General features: G+C 47.7%; 1 protein-coding gene across 1 annotated transcript in view; it reads left to right on the top strand.

Annotated features, from left to right (window-relative positions):
- Positions 1-23,043, top strand: part of Efr3b (EFR3 homolog B) — a 94,677-nt gene that overhangs the window by 62,889 nt on the left and 8,745 nt on the right. The window contains exons 5-19 of the mRNA XM_008848615.3: positions 773-894; positions 5,262-5,411; positions 6,978-7,112; positions 7,577-7,655; positions 8,397-8,532; positions 8,741-8,902; positions 9,839-9,950; positions 10,293-10,344; positions 12,196-12,368; positions 13,084-13,159; positions 13,577-13,738; positions 15,161-15,292; positions 17,934-18,001; positions 19,125-19,252; positions 19,950-20,041. Coding sequence (XP_008846837.1) covers positions 773-894; positions 5,262-5,411; positions 6,978-7,112; positions 7,577-7,655; positions 8,397-8,532; positions 8,741-8,902; positions 9,839-9,950; positions 10,293-10,344; positions 12,196-12,368; positions 13,084-13,159; positions 13,577-13,738; positions 15,161-15,292; positions 17,934-18,001; positions 19,125-19,252; positions 19,950-20,041 — 1,779 coding nt within the window. The remainder of the gene's footprint in view (positions 1-772; positions 895-5,261; positions 5,412-6,977; positions 7,113-7,576; positions 7,656-8,396; positions 8,533-8,740; positions 8,903-9,838; positions 9,951-10,292; positions 10,345-12,195; positions 12,369-13,083; positions 13,160-13,576; positions 13,739-15,160; positions 15,293-17,933; positions 18,002-19,124; positions 19,253-19,949; positions 20,042-23,043) is intronic.

Below are 23,043 nucleotides of genomic sequence, written 5' to 3'. Positions count from 1 at the left end.
AACCCGCGTGGAGGCATAGGGTAAGAAGCAGAATTACAAAGGCTCCCATAATCAAGGCAAAAACAATTCCAGCAATCTCCACAACATCCATACCTCTCCGAACCTACCTGCAGTTCTGAATCCTCCTCCTGTATTGGAGGGGTCTTTGGGCGGCGCCAGCGATGTTAAGTCCCGGGTCTCGGCACCAGCTGTCCCCGACCGCTTTCCGTCTCGCCGGCAAGAACGACGCGGGAGGACAAGTCAGGATCCTTCTGCAGCAGTTTATTTGAAGACTGAAGACCAAAGACGCCGAGAAGTGGGAGAGCTGTTGCTTATATATGCCCCAAAGGTCCCATTTATGATGTATAAGAAGCAGATTGGTTGCTGGAGATCATAAGAAGCGGATTGGTTGCTGGAGATCACGCCACGGGAGGAGGCGGGGGAAAGCAGGCTCTTGTGCACGCCCCTTATGGGTGTGGCAGGATGTTTACTTTTAAGAAGGTCCGGATACCGGCGCCATCTTGTAATGGCGGCGGAGGCTGTGGCTCTCCACACTGTAGATAGAAGGTGCCCCCTTCTCTTCCTTTCTCTGCCGTCCCCTCCACCCTCCCCCACGTTTCCCAGCCCTGTGTGTACAGGAAAGCTGAGTAGGATTTGAATTCAGATCTCCCAAATGTGTTCTGAGAGATAGGCAGAATCTGGTTCCCCAGATGGCTGAGTTTTTCTCTAGCAGGGACTTTTGAGGGACACAGTGACTACCTCTCATGTATATTCTCTTCCTCTGCCCTCACAGTTTGTGAAGTTTGCCAACATTGAGGAAGACACTCCATCCTATCACCGGAGCTATGACTTCTTTGTGTCCCGATTTAGTGAAATGTGCCACTCAAGCCATGATGACTTGGAAATCAAGACCAAGTGAGTATGTGAGGCAAGAGGCCCACCAGACTCTCCCCAGAAGCACTGAGGGGCCTTGGAGAACTTCAAACCTGGTGGCCGGTCTGCCTTCCTTGACTTTCCTTCTGGTCTACTGTTGCTGGAAGGAAGGAGCCCCTGACTGGGCATAAGTGGGTGATGGAAAGTAGAGGGAGGCTCCCAACAGTGGTTCTGAAGGAAAAACTTTTGGGGACAGAAAATAAGGCAAGTGTGGGCTAGAGTGCTGGCTCAGTGGTTAAAAGTACTTACTACTCTTGCAGAAGACCTGTTTGGTTTCCACCACCCACATGTCAGCTCACAACTGCCTGTAACTCCAGTTTCGTGAGATCTGACTCCTACTTCTGGCCTCCTAGAGCTCCTGCATGTATACGTGGTGCATATAAGCTCACACAGGCTCACACTCATACAAAAATAAATGTATAAAAAATTAAATAAAATCTTAGAAAACAGAGCAAGCTGTAAGATAGTGGCCCCTTGAGCCAAGCTTGAGGACCAGGCCAAAACACATGAGTACATATACACCCTCCATCCACTCACTCCTCTATTAAGAACATGAATTTGAACACATCAGTATCCTACTCTCCAGTATCCAGCCATATCTACACCCATCAATGAGCCCAAGTCCTCACACTGGCTCATCTCCACTGCCTTCCTAACTCCATCTCCTGAGCTTTCTCACTCACCACTCTCCTTCAGCCATGATGCAAGGGACACCCCTACCCCAGGGCTTTTGCAGTCTGCCATGTCTAAAAGGCTTCCTCCTTGGATCTCATAGCTCATTGCTTCCCCTCTGCCAAGCCTTTGCTCACTCTGCTCCTATCAGTGAAGCCTGCCCACCCCCATCCACTCCTCTCTCTGCACCCTGGTATTCATGAATACCCATGGTATTCATATCCTTTTAGCAAGTTTCATGGTTCCCTTCTCATGTTTCATATTCTTTGTCTGTCTCTCCCCACTAGCTAATAAGCTGCAGGGAGACAGGGGTCTGGTTGTGCATTGATGTATCCCAAGTGCTACAATAGTTCCCCTGAGACCAACAGATGCCATTTGTTGGGTAAATGACTGAATGAATGCTTTTCAGATCAATACCTTGAGTTATAGAATATACATATATGTACACAAACTCAAACTTATAAGTTTTTAACTCACAAGGATATACTCATCAAGGGCTAGGAATGTGGCTCTGTTGGTAGAGTATTTGCCTAGCTCGCACAAAGCCCTGGGTTCAGTCCCCAGCACCAAATAAACAGAGTATGGTTGTGGTGGCCTACACCTGTTAACAGGAGGATCAGAATTTCAAAGTCATTATTGGCTACATAGTGAGTTCAAGGCCAGCCTGGGCTAAATGAGGCCCCTTTCAAAAAGAAAAAAAATATTTGTTGACATAGAAATAAAACCTTACAAATGAAATCACAAAGAAACTAAAATAATGCTAACACAGACATGTGAAATGGTGCATTCAGGTGACAGTAAAGATGCAATGAAGTGGCAAACAGGTATTTTTGCTAAGTGGGGTCCTTAAGAATAAGAAGTAAGTGCCCGTCTACAGAGTGGGTTGTTAGCTCCAGGGCATTATATGAAACTGGAAAAGTAGCAGGAGTGATCTTGCAGTTAAGGAAAAGGAGTGGGGAACAAGGAGAAAGCCAGTGTCCCCACAGTCACAGCATAGGAGACTGGAAAAAAGAAGGCCAGAGCCAGAGCCGGAGCCAGAGCCTGCATGTGATCAGCAAATATTCATTGGCTTTTTCCAGACCTCAGCTCCACCCTTCATCTCTTCAACCTTTCAGGGGGGAATCCCCAAGTGCCACTTTATGCAGAACCACAGGTCAAGGAACCAAACAGTGCCCTTTGTGACTGGTGAAGGTCTGGATTGGAGGAACAAGAAATGAATCCCTTTGTCCCCTGGCTTCTGGGTGGATCCCAGGCAACTGGATGGCCCTTAAGATATATCTTGACCTCTGAGCTCTCCTTGGATTTAGAGAGTCACGAGGTCCCTTTACATGGGTAGGACCCAAGTGAGCCCATTAAATGGAACAGTAAGCAATATCCTCTCTTCCAAACTTGTGTTCTGATCTAATTTTGAAAGAGTCAGACCTGACATCATGGAATGAAACTCATGCATATGTGGAGGGATTTTGGAGAAACTGAAGACATGTAAGGTAGTTAGAAAAATTAATTCACAGGGGCTAGAGGGATACCTCAGGGGTAAAGACTCATATATACAAATATGTAGACCCACATACACATATCTACAAACATTTACATACAAGGAAGCTCTAGATTGGAATTTTTGACTGCTGGACCTGGTTTCTGGCCTCCATGCCCTCTTGGATGGGACCAATGAGTATTTCAGCTGTAAATTAAGGAGCACTTTTAACCTAGACCAACAGTAAATGGGTAACACTGCAGCCCATCCATCCTCAAGTTGGGACAGCCTCTGATGCAGGGTCTTGAATGGGTGTCAGGGTCAAAGTGCCCAAGTATTGTCCCAGAGAGTCTTTGTCTGTGGCTATCAGCTCTAACAGGTCTTGGGCCGGGGATTTTGATGCTCCTGCCAACCCATCCCACCCAGTGACTATCACCCAATACAGCCAGGGTTGCATCTGATAACCCCACTTAAAAAGTGAAGCTGGGGGCTGGAGAGATGGCTCAGCAGTTAAGAACACTGGTTGTTCTTGCAGAAGACCTGGGTTTGAATCCCAGCACCCACATGGCAGCTAACAACTGTCTATAACTCCAGTCCTAGGGGATCCGACAGCCTCTTCTGACCTTTGCAGGCATTGCACGATACAGGTGCATTTACCTACATGCAGGCAATACATACATACACATAAAATAAAAATAATAAATAAAATTTTTTTAAAAAGTGAAGCTGAAAATAAACTGGAAACTAATGTTTGGAAAAACTGCCCCACTCTAATAAACATCAAAAGACTGATTAAAACAGCTACAAGATATGAGGATTTCCCTGAGCCATAAGATGAGAACAGCTGGTTTTGAGGCAAGGTCTCACTGTGTGGCCCTAGCTGGACTAAGACTCAGAGATCTGCCTGCCTCTGCTTCCCGAGTGCTAGTACTAAAGGTGTGTGCTACCACACCAGGCTGAGAACAGCTGTTTAAAATTGGATCTCCAGAACTGCCATAAGGACAAGAGACAGTGAGGTGGCATCCTTCTAGAGTTTGTGCATGGGGGGAGACAGCTTTGCCACACCAGGACCCTTTCTTATCTTGTGATTAGCGATATCATTCAGAACAGTGACTCAAAATGTAGTAAACCATGTTATATAGTAATGACGGTAGAATTCTAGCAAAAATTGGAAACAAATGGCTTTTAGAGGCCTAGAGTAGAGAGTTCATTTATGGTGGTGTATTATATCATTCAATGTTTCTATGAAGACTGAATATGCTTACAACAGAATATTCTGTGAAAAAAAATCCAATACAAATTAAATATGCAATCAGTTCTTAATTCTATGATACATTATGCACAGAAGAAAAGATGCCAGAATGCCAGTAATGGTTATCTTCGAGTAGTGACAGTAGAGGCAAATGTGTTCCCCTCTCTTCTTTTTACAATTAGCATGCATTTTATAATCTGAAAAACAAGTTTGATTTTAAGATAAAAAGCTAGATGTAGTGACACATGCCTGTAATCCCAGAACTTGAGAAGTGGAGGCAGGAAGATGAGGAATTTCAAGGTCATCTTCAGGTACAAAGTAAATTCAAAGCCAGCCTGGGCTACATGATAGGAGACCCTGTCAGAAAGAGAAAGGTGTGGAGGGTGGAGAAGCAGGGGAGGGGGTAAGGAACTTCTTCAGACTGAAATACATGGGCAGTGAAAAGAAGCTTTTCCCACAGGACGAGCACAGTGAGAAAGGAAAGACCCCCACCCCCACAATGTGCCCCTGGATTGCTCCAGCTTTAACTCCTTCATACAGGAGAGCCTCCTTGCACATCCACTTCCCAGCCCTAAGTTTCTCCTATGTATGGATTCAAAGCCCCATGTATGAGTCCACATCATTTGGTGCTCTGCTATCTTGGGCCTAAGTTGGAGCAAACACAGCTGAGTGCTAAGAAGCAGGCACTGGAGCATCCAGCACTCTAGAATGGAGGCAGGGTGGTACCCAAGCAAGGGCAGACTGGGAGTGTCCAAAATGAGCCAGAAGATTGGGCTTCCTGCTCCATGTCTACCCTCACAGGAAGCCAGCCAGGTCAAGTCCCATAAGGAGGAGCAGGTGGGCTCCTGCCTTTGTGAGCAATATGTCCTGAGACCCTGAACTGTGCTCCAATCCTGACCGTAGAGCTACATCCCTCAGGATATAGAGCTGTCCTGATCTCTTTCCTTTCAGAATCCGGATGTCAGGCATCAAAGGTCTACAAGGAGTAGTGAGGAAGACGGTGAATGATGAGCTGCAGGCCAATATCTGGGACCCACAGCACATGGACAAGATCGTCCCATCGTTGCTTTTCAATCTGCAGCATGTGGAGGAGGCAGAAAGGTAAGTGGGGTGGGGTCTAGTCCTCTGAGCCCACCTCCCAAGGCCACTGGAACATACCTGACTTGGGCTGGAAGGTAAAACCCAGGCATCGTGGCTTTGTAGCTTGTTCTACAAGGCTGGTTCCTTAGAAGCGTTGGGTCTGGGTTTCTGTTAGCCTCTGGGCCCCTTCACTTCTGAAATAAGGAAACAAGGACAGTAATGGTTCTGGGCTCCCTGGAGATAAATGTGTACAGGTCAGGACACAAGGACCAAGAGCTGAGTTACTTTTGTACACTTCTAGAAACAGCCAGCCAAGGAAGCTCAAATGGCTCTTGCAGTTCCAAATGCTGAAGACTCACTCAGACCTTCCCCTCTCACTTCGTGATGCTTTTTCAGGCCTTAAAACACAACTGCTTGACCAGCCACAGCCACTCAAGAGTTGTAGATACTGGGTTTTAATCTTAGAGCCCCTAAGCATGGGATCCATTCCCTCCCGCCCCTCACTTTCCCCTTGTAGGGTGTGGGCAAGGTTAGTGTTGCTCTCCCACTGTGGCTGTGTGCCTGGGTGCTGAGGAAAGATGCAGGCTGTCAGTTGGGTCTGGCCTGCTGAAATAGCAGAGGAAGTAACTGCACCTCCTGGTGGCTATTTCTGAAATAGCAGCACGCTGACCAGCTGTGGTTGTGGTCTCAGGTGGTCTCAAGGCTGGGAGTTCAGGGGCTACTTGCTTATTGTGTCCAGATCTAGGTCCACTCTTATGACTTGCATACCATTGATTCACACCCAAGCCAACCACTGTGCCTTTCCTTTTCTCTCCCTCTTTCATTCCATCTGTTTTCTTCTTTTCAGGTCTCATCCTTTTCCCTCTGAACACTAAAGTATATCAAGACTTTCATGGTCTGCACCCCACCTTATCCATGGTGCTCAGAGGTCTCCCACAGAGGCATGCAGCCTACCCTGAAGGATTTCCAGAAAAGGAAATCTAACCTATCTCCTCCAATCATCCTCCACTCCCAGCTTCCTTGCCCAATTCAACTTCTGACAGCCACAACAACTCTATGACCTGTTTCTTAGTTTGTTCTAAATTGCTGTGGCAAAACACTCTGACCACTACCAACTTGGGGAGAAAAGGGTTTATTTAGCTTACAACTCCCAGGTTGCAGTTCATCAGGGAGCCCAAGGTAGGAACTCAGGGCAGGAACCTGGAAGCAGGAACTGGAGCACAGGCCATGGAGGAACGTTGCTTACTGGCTTGCTCCTCTGGCCCTGCTCAGCCTGCTTTCTTAATGCAACACAGGCCCACCTCCCCAGGGGTGGCACCACCCACAGTGGGCTGGGCCCTCCCACATCACTCATCAAGAAGATGCCCTTCAGACATGGCCACAGGCCAGTCCAATAGAGGCAATTCTCCAATTGAGGCTTCCTCAACCCAGGTGTGTCAAGTTGACACTAAAGCTATCCAGCACAACCTGGAACAGCCTGTCTCAAATGACTGCTTGTCCTGAACAGAAGCCCAGGGATGCCCAAGCCTGGCTCCCAGCTCTGCACCCCATCCATCATCCTTTATCTGCGTGACTCTGTTTCCACAGCCGGTCTCCTTCACCCCTCCAAGCCCCAGAGAAGGAAAAGGAGAACCCAGCAGAGCTGGCTGAGAGGTGCCTGCGGGAGTTGCTGGGCCGGGCAGCCTTCGGAAACATCAAGAATGCCATCAAGCCTGTTCTCATGTGAGTTGAATGTCTCACCCCACCTAGGCCTTCAGCCTTGAAATGTTCCATACTTTGCTGACTGTTCCAGGTCTTCCACATCTCCTTGCCAACTGCCCAAGGTCCCCTATATCTCCCTGCCTATTTAAAGGGAAAGGAGATGGTATGGTTTTGATGCTGTGGCCAAGTCAATTCCTTTTTGCTGCCTGTGTTTCTGCATTACACAGCAAGGCTACCACACAGTGGCTGCATGCAGTTTGCAGTGAAAGGTTGATAGGAAGGATCAAAAGTGAACAAAGGTGCTTGTGTCCAGCTGTAGAGACATAGGGCTGCTCCAGGATCTTTCCTGGTTCCACTCTCTCACCTATATTGTAAGCCCTTCCTTACTCAAGAACTGCCAGGGGCTCTCAGGAGGTATCCCTGTCCCTCTAAGCTCATCCCCCGCTCTAACATTTCCTAGTCATCCTGTGTTTTCTCCCTCACAGCCACCTGGATAATCATTCTCTTTGGGAACCCAAGGTGTTTGCCATCCGTTGCTTTAAAATCATCATGTACTCAATTCAGGTAAGGTGGCTTCCTGCTCCAGCTCCCTTCTTCCCACCCCCCCACCCCCGCTTGAGGGCATCTCTGGGCACCAGAGTGTGCATGAAACAGAAACCTGTGTCCTCTGACTCCACCCAGGCCCCTATCTATCTAATGTCATTGGCCAGCTGTGGAGAAGGGCTCTTTAACATTTATACTGTACTAGGCCAACACTTCTATAAAACACAATGGAAATGAATTCCCAGAAAAATTTAAAGTTGCAAAAGACAAGCAGTCTAGAGGTCAAATCCTTCGTTGCTGAGCATTCCCAGTTCTACACACTTACCCTCCATTCTGGTACTTACATCCCTGTCAACAGTATCAAACACCTCTTGAATTGGAACTGTGGCCATGGGCCACACTTTGAACATCATTGGGCTTTAAACCAGATGGGCTCTCATGATTCTTTCCAGTAAGACCTGGGGATAGAGAAAAAAAAAATGGAAGAGGGTATTTTGAAATGAATTTTTGGCCCCTTTGAAGTGAAAGGAACCAGGGAAAATGTGTAAACACAGATTCCACTGGGATTTGGCTCCGTAAGGCTTGTTGACCCAAGGAGGGGAGGGGAACTGTAAGAAAGACAATGTAGTCTGGGTGCCACCTGCAGTGTCCACTGCCCATGGGGCGTCTTTTTAGGGTACCCCCAGCCTCTAAGTCCCAGTAGAAGGCTGCCCAGCCACGTGGGGTCACTGTTTGAGGACCAGCACTTCTTCCCCCCAACAGCCGCAGCACTCCCACCTGGTTATCCAGCAACTCCTGAGCCACCTAGACGCCAACAGCCGCAGCGCGGCAACGGTGCGCGCGGGCATCGTGGAGGTCCTCTCGGAAGCTGCGGTCATCGCTGCCACCGGCTCTGTCGGTAAGGGGCCCAGAGTGAGGGAGTGAAGGCCGGGTTCCAGCCGACAGAGCACCTCCCTTGCTGGCTGTGGGGAAAGGCAAGGATAGCAGAGGCAGGTGCCTGCAGAAGAGGGAGGTAGGGACTGGCCGCGTGGGCCTGGGCTTGTAGGTGCCGCCGCGCGGGGGTGCAGGATGGGTGCCAATCTTGCCTCTCACCCCGCGGCGCCCAGGACCCACGGTGCTGGAGATGTTCAACACTCTGCTGCGGCAGCTGCGACTCAGCATCGACTACGCGCTGACCGGGAGCTACGACGGAGCCGTGAGCCTGGGCACTAAGATCATTAAGGAGCACGAGGAGCGCATGTTCCAGGAGGCTGTCATCAAGACCATAGGTGGGAAGGGGCGGGGCCCCAGGGAGGAGTTGGCAGCGATCTGGAGGCGGGGCTAAGGGGCAGTAGCGGGGTTGGGAGGCCTGGGGAGGGACTTAGGAAGGGGAGGGGTTCAGTGAGGCCAGGAGAGGGACGGGTCTCTGTGAGAGGGTTTGGCTAGAGGCGGGATCAGGGTGGGATCTGAAGGAGGGACTTCGGAAGGGAGGGGCCTGAGAGCGTGGGGCGGACCCTGGACAGAGATGACCCTTATGAGGGGGCGGAGCCTCCGCCGTAGCTTCTGCTGTAAGAGTTCGGTGTGGCTTAAGGTTGTGTTAGTCAGGGCGGCTGGGGAAAGTAGAGTCAGCCCACGGTGAGCATTCCTGGCTAGCCTGAATGAGAGTGGTAAACAATCTGGCTGGGTTTTTCAGCCAGGTTTTCCTATGAAGCATTCAGAGCCTCAGTCTTCATTAGGCCTACCTGATGCTTCCATGGTGGGGCCATTGGCAGGGAGGTGGGGATTAAGGAAGAAAAGAAAAAGGAAGAAGATCATGAAGACAATATGCGAACCCTGGATGTGGAGAACTCTAAAGCCACCAAATATGAAGGGCGCCTCGCTTTCAGGGCTCTCTATCTCTAAGTCATTGACGAGAAGTAATCAGTAATGAAACCATGGAGGTTCTCAGCAGAGCGGCAGATAAAGGCCCTCCTCTTCTGGCCCCAGGCCCCAGACTCCAGTAGAAAATTCGCCTAGGCCACAATCAGCCTCAGTAACAAGGAAGGAAGATCCTTCCAGAGCCTTCTATGCCCCCTTCCTCTGGAGGCAGTGCCACAGCAGCCCACCTGGACAGGTCTCTCTGGGTATGCTCTGTTCCTGAGCAGCAGCAACCCTCACTCCACATCAGATCAACTGAGAAGTTGAGCTGGCAAGTCGTCTAAGACTTTCTGCCCTCTTCCCCACAGGCTCCTTTGCCAGCACACTGCCCACCTACCAGCGCTCAGAGGTGATCCTGTTCATCATGAGTAAGGTCCCGCTGCCTTCCCTGCATCACCCTGTGGAGACCGGGAGGACAGGGTGCGTGCCCTACTGCTCTCTCTCAGCCTACATACTTCCCTCTTCCTGGCTTCCTGGCTCCCTATTATCCACCCTAACTTCTGTGGCTCTGCTCCCTCTTTTCTCTTTACTCCCAAACCCCTCAAGTAGTCTTCAGTGGGGTCATGGGTTCCACAGCAGGTTTTCAGGCTGCCTCACATAACCACCCCTCACTTTAGGGAGGTCATGGAGTCCCTGGTCTGCTTCCTGGGTAACCCAACAAGATAAGCCTCCTGGTGACAAAGCTCATCAGAAGAACTGATGAGACAGGTGTGGGGTCCACCCCCATTGCCATCTTGGTTAGTATGTGTCTCTGGTCTACAGGGAGAACAGGAACCGGCTGACCCAGATCATGCTGCTGAAATCCCTCCTTCAGGTGAGCCTGCCCTGTCCCCCATCCTGTCTTTGCCTCTGCAGGACACAGCTCCTTCCAGGGTACCAATAGAAGGCAGTTGTACAAATATGCCCAGCCATTAAAAGGATGAGTGAGGATCTGAAATCCACCCTGGGTGCCATTCAAAGCAGAGTGGATACTTAAATGTTTCAGATTTTCACAGTGGTTTCATATCAGCTACTGGTAGTCTTGTCACCAGACGTTGTGTGTCTTGAAATGTTTCATCCTTCTCTTTCCACCTGGTGTCTTTCCCCAGGTCCTATCTCTGTTTCACCCCTGGTGTTCCATATCTCTCACCTTCCAGCCACTGTCTTCCCCTTTGTGTTTTCTGTGCCTCTTTGCATCTCAGCTATCATCACTGGAGTCTAGATCTTCCTGTGGCCGTGTGTTAAAATACAGAGAGTATAAGTGGTTGGTATAAGCAAGAGGTACTGAAATCTATTTATGTGCATATGATCTTTTCAGGAGACAAGGACTCCCTGTGTGGCCTTGGCTGGCCTCAAATTTTACATAGTCAATATCAGACTCCAAAGTGCTGGGACTACAGGCATGTACCACCATGCCCAGCTTTGAAATTTGTATTGGTAAAAAGCTTTCTATCCTGGCTTAAACTTTGGACATCTCACAACTAGATTTTTATTCTCCTAGTCACTTTTACATCCATCTCTTTTCAGTTATCATAAACACCAGAACTTTCTAGAAATACTATTCTAGGGTATTACTCCTTATTTCAGACATCTATCTTAGTTTCTAATATAAACATCTAGATCTCAGACTTCTCAGAGCAAAGTTGGAAGTTTTCAGGGCCCTTTCCCACCCTAGACTGTCCATTGTACCACCCAGCCTCCATCTCTGTCCCCAACATACAGTCTCTACAAACCCTCTCTCATCCATGCAAGCCTTCCCTACCTCTTTTCCTACCCTCACTGTTGATTCTACTGCGTTTATGTTTGGTTGGTTGGTTTGCTGTGGTGGTGCTGGATGAGCTCAGGTCCTCACATATGCACCTCCACTGAGTACAGCCCCACTCAATGTACTTTTGTAAAGTCCCTTTGTCTTATGCTTCCCACATCTAGTCTAGTTTTCTCCTTGGTCTTCATAATCCTGTAATTTCTTTGCTGAGCTGACCCTCATTAATTTGTACCCAGTGTCTTTAGATGACAGTATGAGGAGTACTCATATCCTTCTTCCCAGAATACTTGATGCTCTGGGACTGGGCTGGATCCATGAACACCTTCTGAATCATTGGAGGCAATATAGACTTAACAGGAAATACACATGGTAGAACATTTGACATCATATATGGTGTATCTATATGTGCCAACTCACTTGAGTCAGAAGGCCCCATTACCAAAGTGCTGGAAGAGATGTGACCAAATGTGGTCTTTGTGTGGTCTGATTGTGTCAGGTATGTAAGCTACCTCTTCAGCCCAGCTGTAAGTTCCTTCACTCTCTAGTTCTTGTGACTCTCCTACTCCTGTGTGAAGCACTGTGTACATTTTTGGCATTCATCAGTTATGCTCTGACTGACTGGAACTTTCAGACATTCCCTGACTCTTGCCTCTCTCTAGTGTTCATCCCTTGCTCACTTTTAACACTTGCTGTCCCTGCACACCATCCCCATCCTCTTACTCATCAGCCGATCTACACTGAGTAGATCTTCCAAATGGGTATGTGGGGCCTAGAAAAGAGGGGAATGGAGGGAAAGCTGAGTTGGGGGCTCTCTAGAGAGGATGGACACTTTACCCAATTTCTTCTGACTATTCCTCCATTTCCTCTCTGCATTAAAAGAGACAGTGTCCCTAAGCACACCTGTCCTGGGATCCTTCACAGGTATCCACAGGTTTCCAGTGCAACAACATGATGTCAGCCCTGCCCAGCAACTTCCTTGACCGCCTTCTCTCTACTGCCCTCATGGACGATGCAGAAATCCGTCTCTATGTTTTAGAGATTCTCATTAGCTTCATTGATCGTCATGGCAACAGCTACAAATTCTCTACCATCAGGTGAACTCAAAGCCTCTCCTCTAGTACATGTGTGATGGGGCCTGTCTTCCTGGCTAGTGTCCTCATACCCAGATGGGAGGACAATTTGGTTTCAATGACACCCACTAGGAAGGGCTAGAGGGTGCCTGAAGTGGGCCATGGAGTATGCTGGGGCTTTGAGGGAGGAAAAACAGGTACTAACAGAAGTTTTCAGGTCTAGGTACGTAAGACCATAAACACTAAGGGTTTGGAGGGAAAATGGGAAAGAAGAAAATAATCAGGGTCCAGGTTTAAAAGAAAGGAATAAACCTGGCATGGGGTCTAGGTACGTAAGACCATAAACACTAAGGGTTTGGAGGGAAAATGGGAAAGAAGAAAATAATCAGGGTCCAGGTTTAAAAGAAAGGAATAAACCTGGCATGGTGGCACATGCCTGTAGTCTCAGCACTTGGGAGGCAGAGGCAGGTGGATCTCTGTGAGTTCAAGGCCAGCCTGGTCTACATAGTGAGTTCCAGGACAGCTGGGGCTATAGGGAGACCCTGCTTCAAAAAGACAAAAAAATAAAAGAAAGGAATAGGACTGTGAGAACTTTGGGGGAAATGGCTAAGAACCAGGGCCAGGTCCACTGAGGCTTTGGTACCAAACTACAAACATTGAGGATAAATCTCAGTGATGCTGTGTGAACTCAAGTTGGCCTCATGCAAGGGCTAAGTGGACCCCGTCTGTCCCTACGCAGCACCCTTAGTGATATCTCAGTCCTGAAGCTGAAAGTGGATAAATGCTCCCGACAGGATACTGTCTTCATGAAGAAGGTAAGCAACTGTGACCTCAAGACACAGTGACTTTTCAGTGTCCAAGTCACTGCTGACCACTGGCCCCAGAACCTACCTCTTTTCAGATTGGCTGGATTAATCAGCTGCCCCACCCGGAAGTAAGCCCCTGTAATATTCTTTGCCAAAGTCAGATCCAGGAATACTCCCTGGTGAGCCAGTCCATGGCCATTAATCATGTTCTGCTCCTAACACTGCTTCTAGACAACAGCTTGGTTGCTGGTATCACTAGGGCCCAGCTGTCTCTACATGGCTTCACTTCCACTAAGGTCACTGAGGATGGAGATGGGGTACACACAGCCATTACTCCCCTTCAGATGGGCCTTCCCCAATTCTTGCCACTCTGGGCCCCTTCCCCCATTCACCGTGGCTGTCTTCTGCCCTTGCTTCTGTCCCCAGCACTCCCAGCAGCTCTATAGACACATCTACCTGAGCTGTAAGGAAGAGACCAACATCCAAAAGCACTACGAGGCACTCTACAGCCTCCTGGCACTCATCAGCATCGAACTAGCTAATGAGGAGGTGGTGGTGGACCTCATCCGCCTGGTGCTGGCTGTCCAGGTGGGACCAGGGATGTGGGTAGAACATAGGAGTAGTAAGGATAACGGGAAGGGGCCTGCCAGACAAGTACTGATGGGAATACTCCATAGCAGTTGCTTGACTTGGAGTCCAGGGACATTGGGCTCTTGGTGGGCCATTCTTCCATGAATATCCTAAATTGTCCTTGTCTGGGGAACCTAGACACTAACTCATGGCTCTTGTTCATCTTTAAGTTAAAGAGGACCAGGGAGCAGCGTTGCCCAAAAGTACCTCTAAACCCTTAGTACTTCAAGTCCCTCTCGGGTCTGAATGACACCTCAAGAATTCCCAAGAGTGTGTTCAAAGGCTCTGAGTGATCCTAAAATAGTTTGTCCAAAGAGCCTTTATTCTCAAATTTAGCTGTACAGAATTGCCTCAGGTGCTTGTTAAAAATACGTATTATCCAAATTGGTAAGTCATGAGTCTGGGACCTGTATATTTAACAAGCCTCCTTTGTGAGTCATAGGCAGCCAGTGTGGCACTAGGTTGGGCCTGGGACTTTCAGCATCTGCATTAGTGGAAGTGTATTCCCAAGGGAGTTGAGGTGGGTCCTTCAGACCTAAAGACTGGAGTCTCCAGGTCCTGAAGCCAGGTGGGAGTCATATTCTAGAAACTCAGTGATGGATGTCTTAGACCACCTGTATGGCAATGTTAAATCCTGCAGGCCAATTTAGATGTTAAAATTGTCTTTATTTACCCTGAGAGGTAGAATTTGTGATTCTTTGGGCCCTAATCTCCTGGTGACTCCCAAAGGTTTTAGCATGTGAACCCAGTTTAACAGACAAATCCTTTCTTCCAAGCATCAGTCATGGTGAAGGAGATGGCAGCCTAATGCTAGGATCAATATTAATGAGGAGGGTTTGGACGATGGGGGTCACTGCAACTGAAACTGCAGAGTGGGGAGATGAGGACATTGCCTCTATGCTTAGTGGTTATTTAAGGGCCTCCAGCTCATGGATTTTTCTAGAAACCATACCTTCAGCTTTAATACCATGACTCCTGCCTCCCAGGAGGCTATGGGGAAAATGTTAATAAAGGCAGTCTACAAAGATGAACCATCTCTAAAGAAGATTGATGGGGGGGGGGGGGCTGGAGAGATGACTCAGCAGTTAAGAACATTAACTGCTCCTGCAGAACATCTGGTTTGAATCCCAGTACCCACATGGCAGCTAACAACTATCCATAACTCCAGTTCCAGGAGATCTGACACCCTCTTCTGTTTTCCACGGGCATTACATGACACGGGTGCACTTACATACATGCAGACAATACATGCATACACTTACAATAAATTAATAAGTAAAATATTTTTAAAAAAGAAGACTGGGAAGAGGTCAGGGAGGGTGGGGACTCTAGTGTAGTTTGTCAACAAAAAACTCCAGAGGCCTATCTCTGTCACCGCAGGACGTGGCCCAGGTCAATGAAGAGAACTTGCCTGCCTACAACCGTTGTGCCCTCTATGCTCTGGGTGCAGCCTACCTGAACCTCATCAGCCAGCTGACAACAGTGCCTGCCTTCTGTCAGCACATCCATGAGGTTGGTGTCTGTCCTCATGATCCTGAGAAGTCAGAGAACCCTTGACTTGGGCTTCCTGTGAACTACTTTTCCTTAATTGCATTAGTATTGTTCTTAGACTTAGGCATTGGAGGAATGGTTGAAGTAAGAACTAAGGGAGCACATGGAGTCCCCTATACCTGTGTCCTATCCACTGTCCACCCATTCACAGAAGCACACAGCACACACTCCTCAAACCATGTGGCCTAAAGCAACTTAATAAGAGTTGAGTGAGAGCTAGGGATGTGACTCAGTTAGTAGAGTACTTGCCTAGTATGCATAAAGCCCTGGGTTCATTTCCCAGCATTGCATAAAACTAGGTGTAGGACTGGGCATGATAGCACACACCTTTAATCCCAGGACTCAAGAGGCAGAGGCAGGCAGATCTCTGTGAGATAGAGGCCAGCCTGGTCTACATAGCAAGTATCAGGCCAGCTGGGGCTACAAAGAGACCCAGTCTCAAAAAACAAAAACAAAAAACAAAAACCTGGGTGTAGTAGCATATGCCTGTGATGACAGCAGTCAGGAAGCCTTGGAGTTAAGAGAATAGGAAGATCAAGATCATCCTCAGCATACCAAGTTCAAGGCCAGCCTGGGCTAAAGAGACCCTGTTTCAAAAAGAGTTTTGGGGAGCCAACCATGGTGATCTGCACCTATAATCTCAGCTGCTCAGGAGGTTGAGGATAGAAAATCTCTAGTTCAAGGCCAGTCTGGGCAGCATTGAAATCTGTCTTGGGATGGGAAAATGGCTCAGTAGGTATAAGCACCGGCCATGCAAGCCTGATAACCTGAGATCAATACCTAGAACCAATTAAAAAAACAATCCAGCTGGGTATGGTGGTGCACGCCTTTAATCCCAGCACTTGGGAGGCAGAGGCAGGCAGATCTTTGTGAGTTCAAGGCCAGCCTGGTCTACATAGTGAGTTCCAGGACAGCTTGGGCTAGGAAGACCCTGTCTCAAAAAAAAAAAAAAAAAAAAAAAAAAAAAAAAAAAACCAAATGCAGTGGCACACAGTTGTAATCCCAGCATTCTTAAAGCAAAATAGGAGCTGGAGACAAGAATCGGCCAGTAGCTCATGGACCAGAGAGCCTAGAATACACAGCACAGTGGCAGAAATGAGAGATCCCACCACAGCAAGGAGAAAGGCAAGAACCAACTCACAAAAATTGTTCTCTGATCTCCACACATGCACTGTGGCATGCATGCATGTGTATATATACACACACACACACACACATACACACAACACACACACACAAACACACACAGAAAGAAAGAAAGAAAGAAAGAAAGAAAGAAAGAAAGAAAGAAAGAAAGAAAGAAAGAAAGAAAGAAAGAAAGAAACCCTGTTTCAAAACAAAGCAAGCTGGGCATGATGGCACACATCTTTAATCCCAGCACTCAGGAGGCAGAGGCAGGTAGATCTCAGTGATATCAAGCATGCTACATAGCAAGTTCCAGGCCAGCTGGGGCTACAGGGAGACCCTGTCACAGAGGGGGCAGGGAGGGAGGAGGGAGGAAGGAGGAGAGAGAGAGAAAAGAGGAGAGTGAGAGAGAGGAAGAGGGAGGGAGGGAGGGAGGAATTGGCATCTCCTTCCATGATTTTGAGGCCAATCACATAACTGGTTAAATTTTGAACCACGTCCCCTTGGCATTATCTAGGGCCCAGTGTAGTCGAGCACTCTCAGTTGTTGCATGAAGTACTTTTAAAATCTGTTGCAGCACTAGAGAGACAGCTCAGTGATTAAGAGTCCTGACTGCTCTTCCAGAGCAGTTATTAGTGGTGGCTAATAACCATGAGTAATTCCAGTTCCAGTGGATCTGACTCCCTCTTCTGGCTTCCATGGGCATTACACACACATAGGTGCACTTGCATGCAGATAAAACACTCATACATACAAAATTTAAATCTTTTTTAAAAAACCTGCTGAAGTATTTATAGGTACATCATTATCAGGTTATATCTAGGATTAACTTTGAAATGCACCAGCAAAACAAAATAAAATAAATTCCAGGTTTCTACTGGCCTAGGTTGGCTGGGGATTTGGGGGCAGGTGCTTAGTCATTATACCAGTAACTTCCCTGGGCGTTGGATTCTCCCTGGCTGTGGGCTAATGAAGGCGTGCAAGAAGCCCTCTTCCCTGGAAGTTGTGCACCTGCATGCCACCCCAGCTTCTCACTACCTCAGTAACTTTCACATTTCTTCCCCAAACACTTGTAAAGCATCCAAGGACAGCTCAAGATGTCATTGTCCATCAGGTGCTTTTACCATAACTGACTTTGGAACACAGTGCCACTTATGTTCCCTTTTTACTTGTTTAAGTAGAAAATTCGGGAATAAGGCCCAGGAGAAAGAAACCTCAGTCTCTTAGGAGTGAAAATGCCCTGTACTTGGAGGACACTTGTCACATATGTGTCTTTGATGGTGACAACTCGAGCAGCTACTGGGGCTTCCCAGGCTTCTCTGATGGTGACTGGAAACCTGGGCGTGCTGTAATGCTCTCCATGGAGGCTGAGGGCAGGAGAAACACTGGGTCAAGGAGCAGCTCTTCTGTTGCCTATTCTGATCTGCCTCACCTTGCTGGACCCAGCTCTCATTATTTATTTCCTTCCAAACTCCAGGTGATAGAGACCAGGAAGAAAGAAGCTCCATACATGCTCCCGGAAGATGTGTTTGTGGACAGGCCCAGGTGAGGAGGGTGCCTGGGACGTGGTTGAAGATGACTGAGGCAGCTGAGTAGGAAGGTGGGTAGACCAGGAAGGGCTGTACATAAGGGGGCGTAGGCTCTTGTAAAATCTATGACAGGAAGCAGCCCCTGCCGTGATCCTAAGGTCCAACACAGAGTTGGACCCCATCACATTACCATAGTCCATTCCTCAAGCAGGCAATGATGAGCCAGCTGGTAATACAACCTCCAGGAGCTTTGCTCAAACCCAGAGGGAGTACATCCTAAAAGAGTCACCCCCACACCCAGATAGCACCCTGCCAGTGCTGTGGACCAATACTGGTTCAATATGAGAGGAACTCCAGGGAAAGATATTCTGGAAAGCAAGGTGTCCAACAACAGAGAATAGCTTTCTAAATTGTAGTCCACCCATGAAGTATGGCATGCAGGGCTGGGGCTGTAGCTCAGTAGTAGAGCACTTGTCTAGCATGCATGAGATCCTGGGTTGAATCTCCAGCACCACAAAAAAAAACAGTAAAAAAAAAATGTTAGTGATGCTTTGGAAGAATATTTTAATATGAAATATTTATTAAATAAAACATGAATAAAATCAATCACAGGCTAAGGAGATGACTCATGGTAAAGTGCTTGCTATATAAGCATGCAGACCTGAGTTGATCCCCTGAACCATGTAAAGGGACCCAGGCATGGTAGCCTGTGCTTGTAATCCCAGTGGAGGTGGAGATAGATCTCTGACTCACTAGCCAGCCTGGCCTACTTGTTGAGCTCCAGGAGAATGAGAGACCCTCTGCCAAAAAAAAAGGCAAACAGTGCCTAAGGAATGACACCCAACATTGACTTCTGGCCTACGCACACACACACACACTGACAGAAACACACACACAGTCAAGCACAGAACAGTGTATTGGGGAAGGAAACATTTGTGTATAGGCATAAATGCAGGTGATTGAAGGATCTTGCATAAATGTAAATAGTATGTGACTCTGGAAGTGGGACTTAGGGGATTTTCCCCTCTATTTCTCTGTCATTGTGCATAATAAATATGTTGCTGTTGTAATAAGGAAAGTTATCCGGGAATCATTCTAGCTGCCCATAGTTGTTCCTAGCCTCTTCCCTTGTCCTCCAGGCTGTCTCAAAATCTAGATGGCGTGGTGATCGAGTTCCTCTTCCGCCAGAGCAAGATCAGTGAAGTCCTGGGAGGCAGTGGCTACAATTCAGACAGGCTCTGCCTGCCCTACATCCCTCAGCTGACAGGTATGAACTCTAAGCAAGGCTCCCAACCTATCTCTGCCTTTCCTGGCTGGTAAGAATCTGAGGGTAAGGGGGTGTGGGCCCCTGGATCACCTACTATGGCACTTTAGATGTTAAACAAGAGCTGAAAGACAGCAGCATTTATGGTGAGCTCCTGATTTCACTGCCTCTCCACTTAGTTTGGGATCTCAGGAAGCAGCTAGTCAATGAGGGAGTCTGACTTGTGAAGGGGTGGTCCATGGTGTTGGGAAGAACATCATGGACTATAGAACCAGAGACCCATTTCAGGACTCCTGTGCAACTTCTTCCAAAAAGTCTCAGACAAGTTTCTAGGCATTCCTGAGTTTCTTGACAGGGAAATTCCTATGTTAGAGGCTAGCTGTGAGAGGTGAATGGAATAATGAAGGCGCCTAGGGGATGCTGTACATGTGACAGCTATGAGTGATGATACTTATGCAAATTGAGATGTGCTTTCTGGTCATAAAAACTTCTTTGTTTTCATCAATAGTTGCAAAAATCTTAACCCAAAAAAGCAGCCTGACCACCCTAAGATCGGGGGAGAAGGTCCAGAGCAACTAGCTTCTACAAGCTCTAGGTGGAGACTAAGGAGGACTGTGGACCAAGGGATAGGGATGGGACCAGGGGCTTAGCCTTGCTTCCAAGGACTAAGAACATCAGCTTCTGCGCTGTTCTTTCTCAGATGAAGATCGCTTGTCCAAGAGGAAGAGCATTGGTGAGACCATTTCCCTGCAGGTGGAAGTGGAATCAAGGAACAGCCCAGAGAAGGAAGAGGTGAGTCTCTTAGTCACTGTCTTGGTGAAGTTTCTGGACACTCAGTGCTCCAGACTTCTTTAATGATACAGTACTTCAAAGGATATATGGAAATCAGTTTCTCAAATCCATTTTCTTACAGATTCTCCTCGTGTGTATATCATTGATATGTCCATTGAGAAAAATTATATGTGTCTGTATACTCCCATGAAAATGTAAAAATCACTTTTGAACCAGACGTGGTGGCACACACCTTTAGTCCCAGCATTCAGGAGGCAGAGGCAGATAGATCTCTATGAGATCAGGGCCAGCCTGGTCTACATAGTGAGTTCCAGGCCAGCTGGGACTACAGGAAACCCTGTCTCAAAAAAAACAAAAAAAACAAAAGGAAGGCAGGCAGGAAGGAAGGGAGGAAGGGAGGGAAGGAGGGAGGGAGGGAGGGAAGGAGGGAGGGAGGGAAGGAGGGAGAGAAAGAAAACAGGAAGGAAGGAAGGGAAGGTAGGAGGGAGGGAGGGAAGAAGGAGGGAAGGGAGAGAAAGAGAGAAAGAAAGAAAAATCACTTTTTAAGGAATTGCTGGTCACCATTCCCTACTCATACTTGGATACTATATTCCATGTTGGAGGTCAAAAGGCTTAATAGGAGAGATGAGTGGGAAGGGCTTTCTTAGTATCTCCTCCAGATATTTCAATAAAAATAGTTTTAATTAAACTATTTTTAGAAAGCAGTTTTAGGTTGGCAGCACAATCAAGAGGAAGATACAGAGATTTCCTGTGTCTACCATGCTCCTTTCACATGCATAGCCTCCCCTGTTATGTGTCCACGCCAGACTGGTATAGCTGGTACTCAGTGAGCACGTGATTCTCATGCCACACTCTCAGTGTAGGTTGGGATTTCACTCTTGGGATTTTTTTTATTCTATGAATTAGGGTGTGTAGCCACCATTAAAGCACCCTGCAGAGTATTTTGATGCTCTAAAAAAACTCTGTGCTCCACTTTTCATCCCTCCCCCAGCAACCCCTGACAATCAAGATTCTTTAAGAGAAAGCCACAGCATTGCCCTAAAGGCCTCTCTTCCTTCCAGCTCCTATGGAGGGCCTGGAATATCTAATTTCTGCCTAATTTCTCCCCCTGCTGTTATCTCATGTCTCTCTCCTCAGCTGTTAAAGCAGATGTACCCATTAGAATAAGGAACCTTGGGGTTGGGGATTTAGCTCAGTAGAAGAATGCTTGCCTAGCAGGGGCAAGGCCCTGGGTTTGGTCCTCAGATCTGAAAAAAAAAAAAAAAGGCAAAACAACAAAAACACATCCCAATCCCCAAAAAGGCCAAAAGAATAATGAATCTTAATGGAAATATTGTATTTCATCTCTCAAATGAGAAAGAAATAAAGGGGGAGGCAGAGAGGAACAAGGAGCCATGGGAATCTTGGTACATTGTTCCTTTTGTGTTTGATTTGGTTTGGTTTTCTGGGGGATGGGGGGTACAGGGTCTCCCTGTAACCCCAACTGGTCTGGAACTTGATATGTAGACCATACTGGCCTTGATCTCACAGCACCTGCCTCTGAGTGCTAGAATTAAAGGCATGCACCACCTCACTTTGCTCCTTTTTAAAAAAATATGTATTGCATGTGTATGAGTGTTTTGCCTGCATATAAGTGCACCACATGTACGCAGTGCCCAGGAAGGTCAGAAGAGAGTATTGGCTCCCTTGGAACTGGAGTTACAGATATTTCTAGCCACCATGTGGGTGCTGGGAACAGAACCTGGATCCTCTGCAAGAGCAGAAAATTAACTGCTCAGCCATCTCTCCAGCCCCACATTATTCTTTTTTCATGGTGACTGCCCCAATTAGGGAAGTAACAGGTTGGATCAAACATCACACAAAATAAGGAAGCTTCACATCTGGGCAGGGCTGGAACAGGGAGACTCATGTGGAGAGCCTAAAGGTAGCTATAGAGGAAACTTTGACAAAGTCTGTCCTGAGACGTGATCAGAGCATACAACAGGTCTTTGGAGGTCAGGATTAAGTTTCCGTCTGACTAGGGATGACCTCCAGGCCTCAAATTTCAGAGCTGTTCTGGAAACTTCCCATGTAAGACAGGAAGTTCTGACTCTGGCCAGCTTTGGACAAGCAGAGTCAGGACGTGGAATGAGGATCCTCCAAGACCCTTCCAACTGTGAAAGATGGAACCTCCCATGTATTATAGCCTCAGAGTTAGCTGACTGTTTTCCCCCATTATAGGAGAGGATTCTCCAGGCCTAAGTTCAGAAATCTTTAGTAACTAAGTAAAGCTAAGGAAGAGGAAAAATGATGACCTGGCTAGTGCCCCCTACTAGTAGCTTCCAGAGCCACCCATATTGGTTCTTTTTCCCTTCAGGGCCAACTTAGCCCAGAGATGACCTGGTAGCTGATACAGGGCTATGCCCTCCTCCATGCTACCCTGTTTCCTGCTTTGCATCATGTCCTAGTTGAGGATCCTGTGTTGGCTGTCTGTGGCCATCACTGTGGGTAACAAATCAATGTTCTTGGGGTCAAAGCGCAATCCCAGTGTCTGCATTTGGAGCCTGTCAAAACTCTGGGGTGGCCCTACCATGTCATTTTATCTCCCTTGCCACTCTGCCTACTGCTCTCAGCCTCCCCCATGCTACACTCAGTCTTCTTCACAAGTTTACTAATACAGAAAACTGCACCAGAGCTCCCTTGTTCTCTACTTGAGTACTGCAGACCTTTGGACCTATGAACTGCTTGGTCTTCGATGCCCCGCTGGGTCTCATTTCCTTCGTGTGCTTCCACCTGCTCTCACTCAGGAAACGTCCTTTCCCTGTCACCACCATATGTTCTCCAGTGCCTTGAGCATATCTGCATCGGTCAGTCCTGACCATACATGGATGCATGGATGGATGATGGATGGGCGTGTGTGTGTGTGTGTGTGTGTGACGAATCCTGTTTCTCTCTTGCGTGTAATTCCTATATTAATAAATTTTGCACCTTCTATGACTCACTTAGCATTCTACATGATGTTA

Source organism: Nannospalax galili, unplaced genomic scaffold (genome assembly GCF_000622305.1).
Source record: "Nannospalax galili isolate Female #2095 unplaced genomic scaffold, S.galili_v1.0 scaffold1191, whole genome shotgun sequence".
Classification (NCBI taxonomy): Eukaryota; Metazoa; Chordata; class Mammalia; order Rodentia; family Spalacidae; genus Nannospalax; species Nannospalax galili.
The sequence above is the reverse complement of the archived record's forward strand: the minus strand, read 5'-3'. Positions and strand labels throughout refer to the sequence as shown.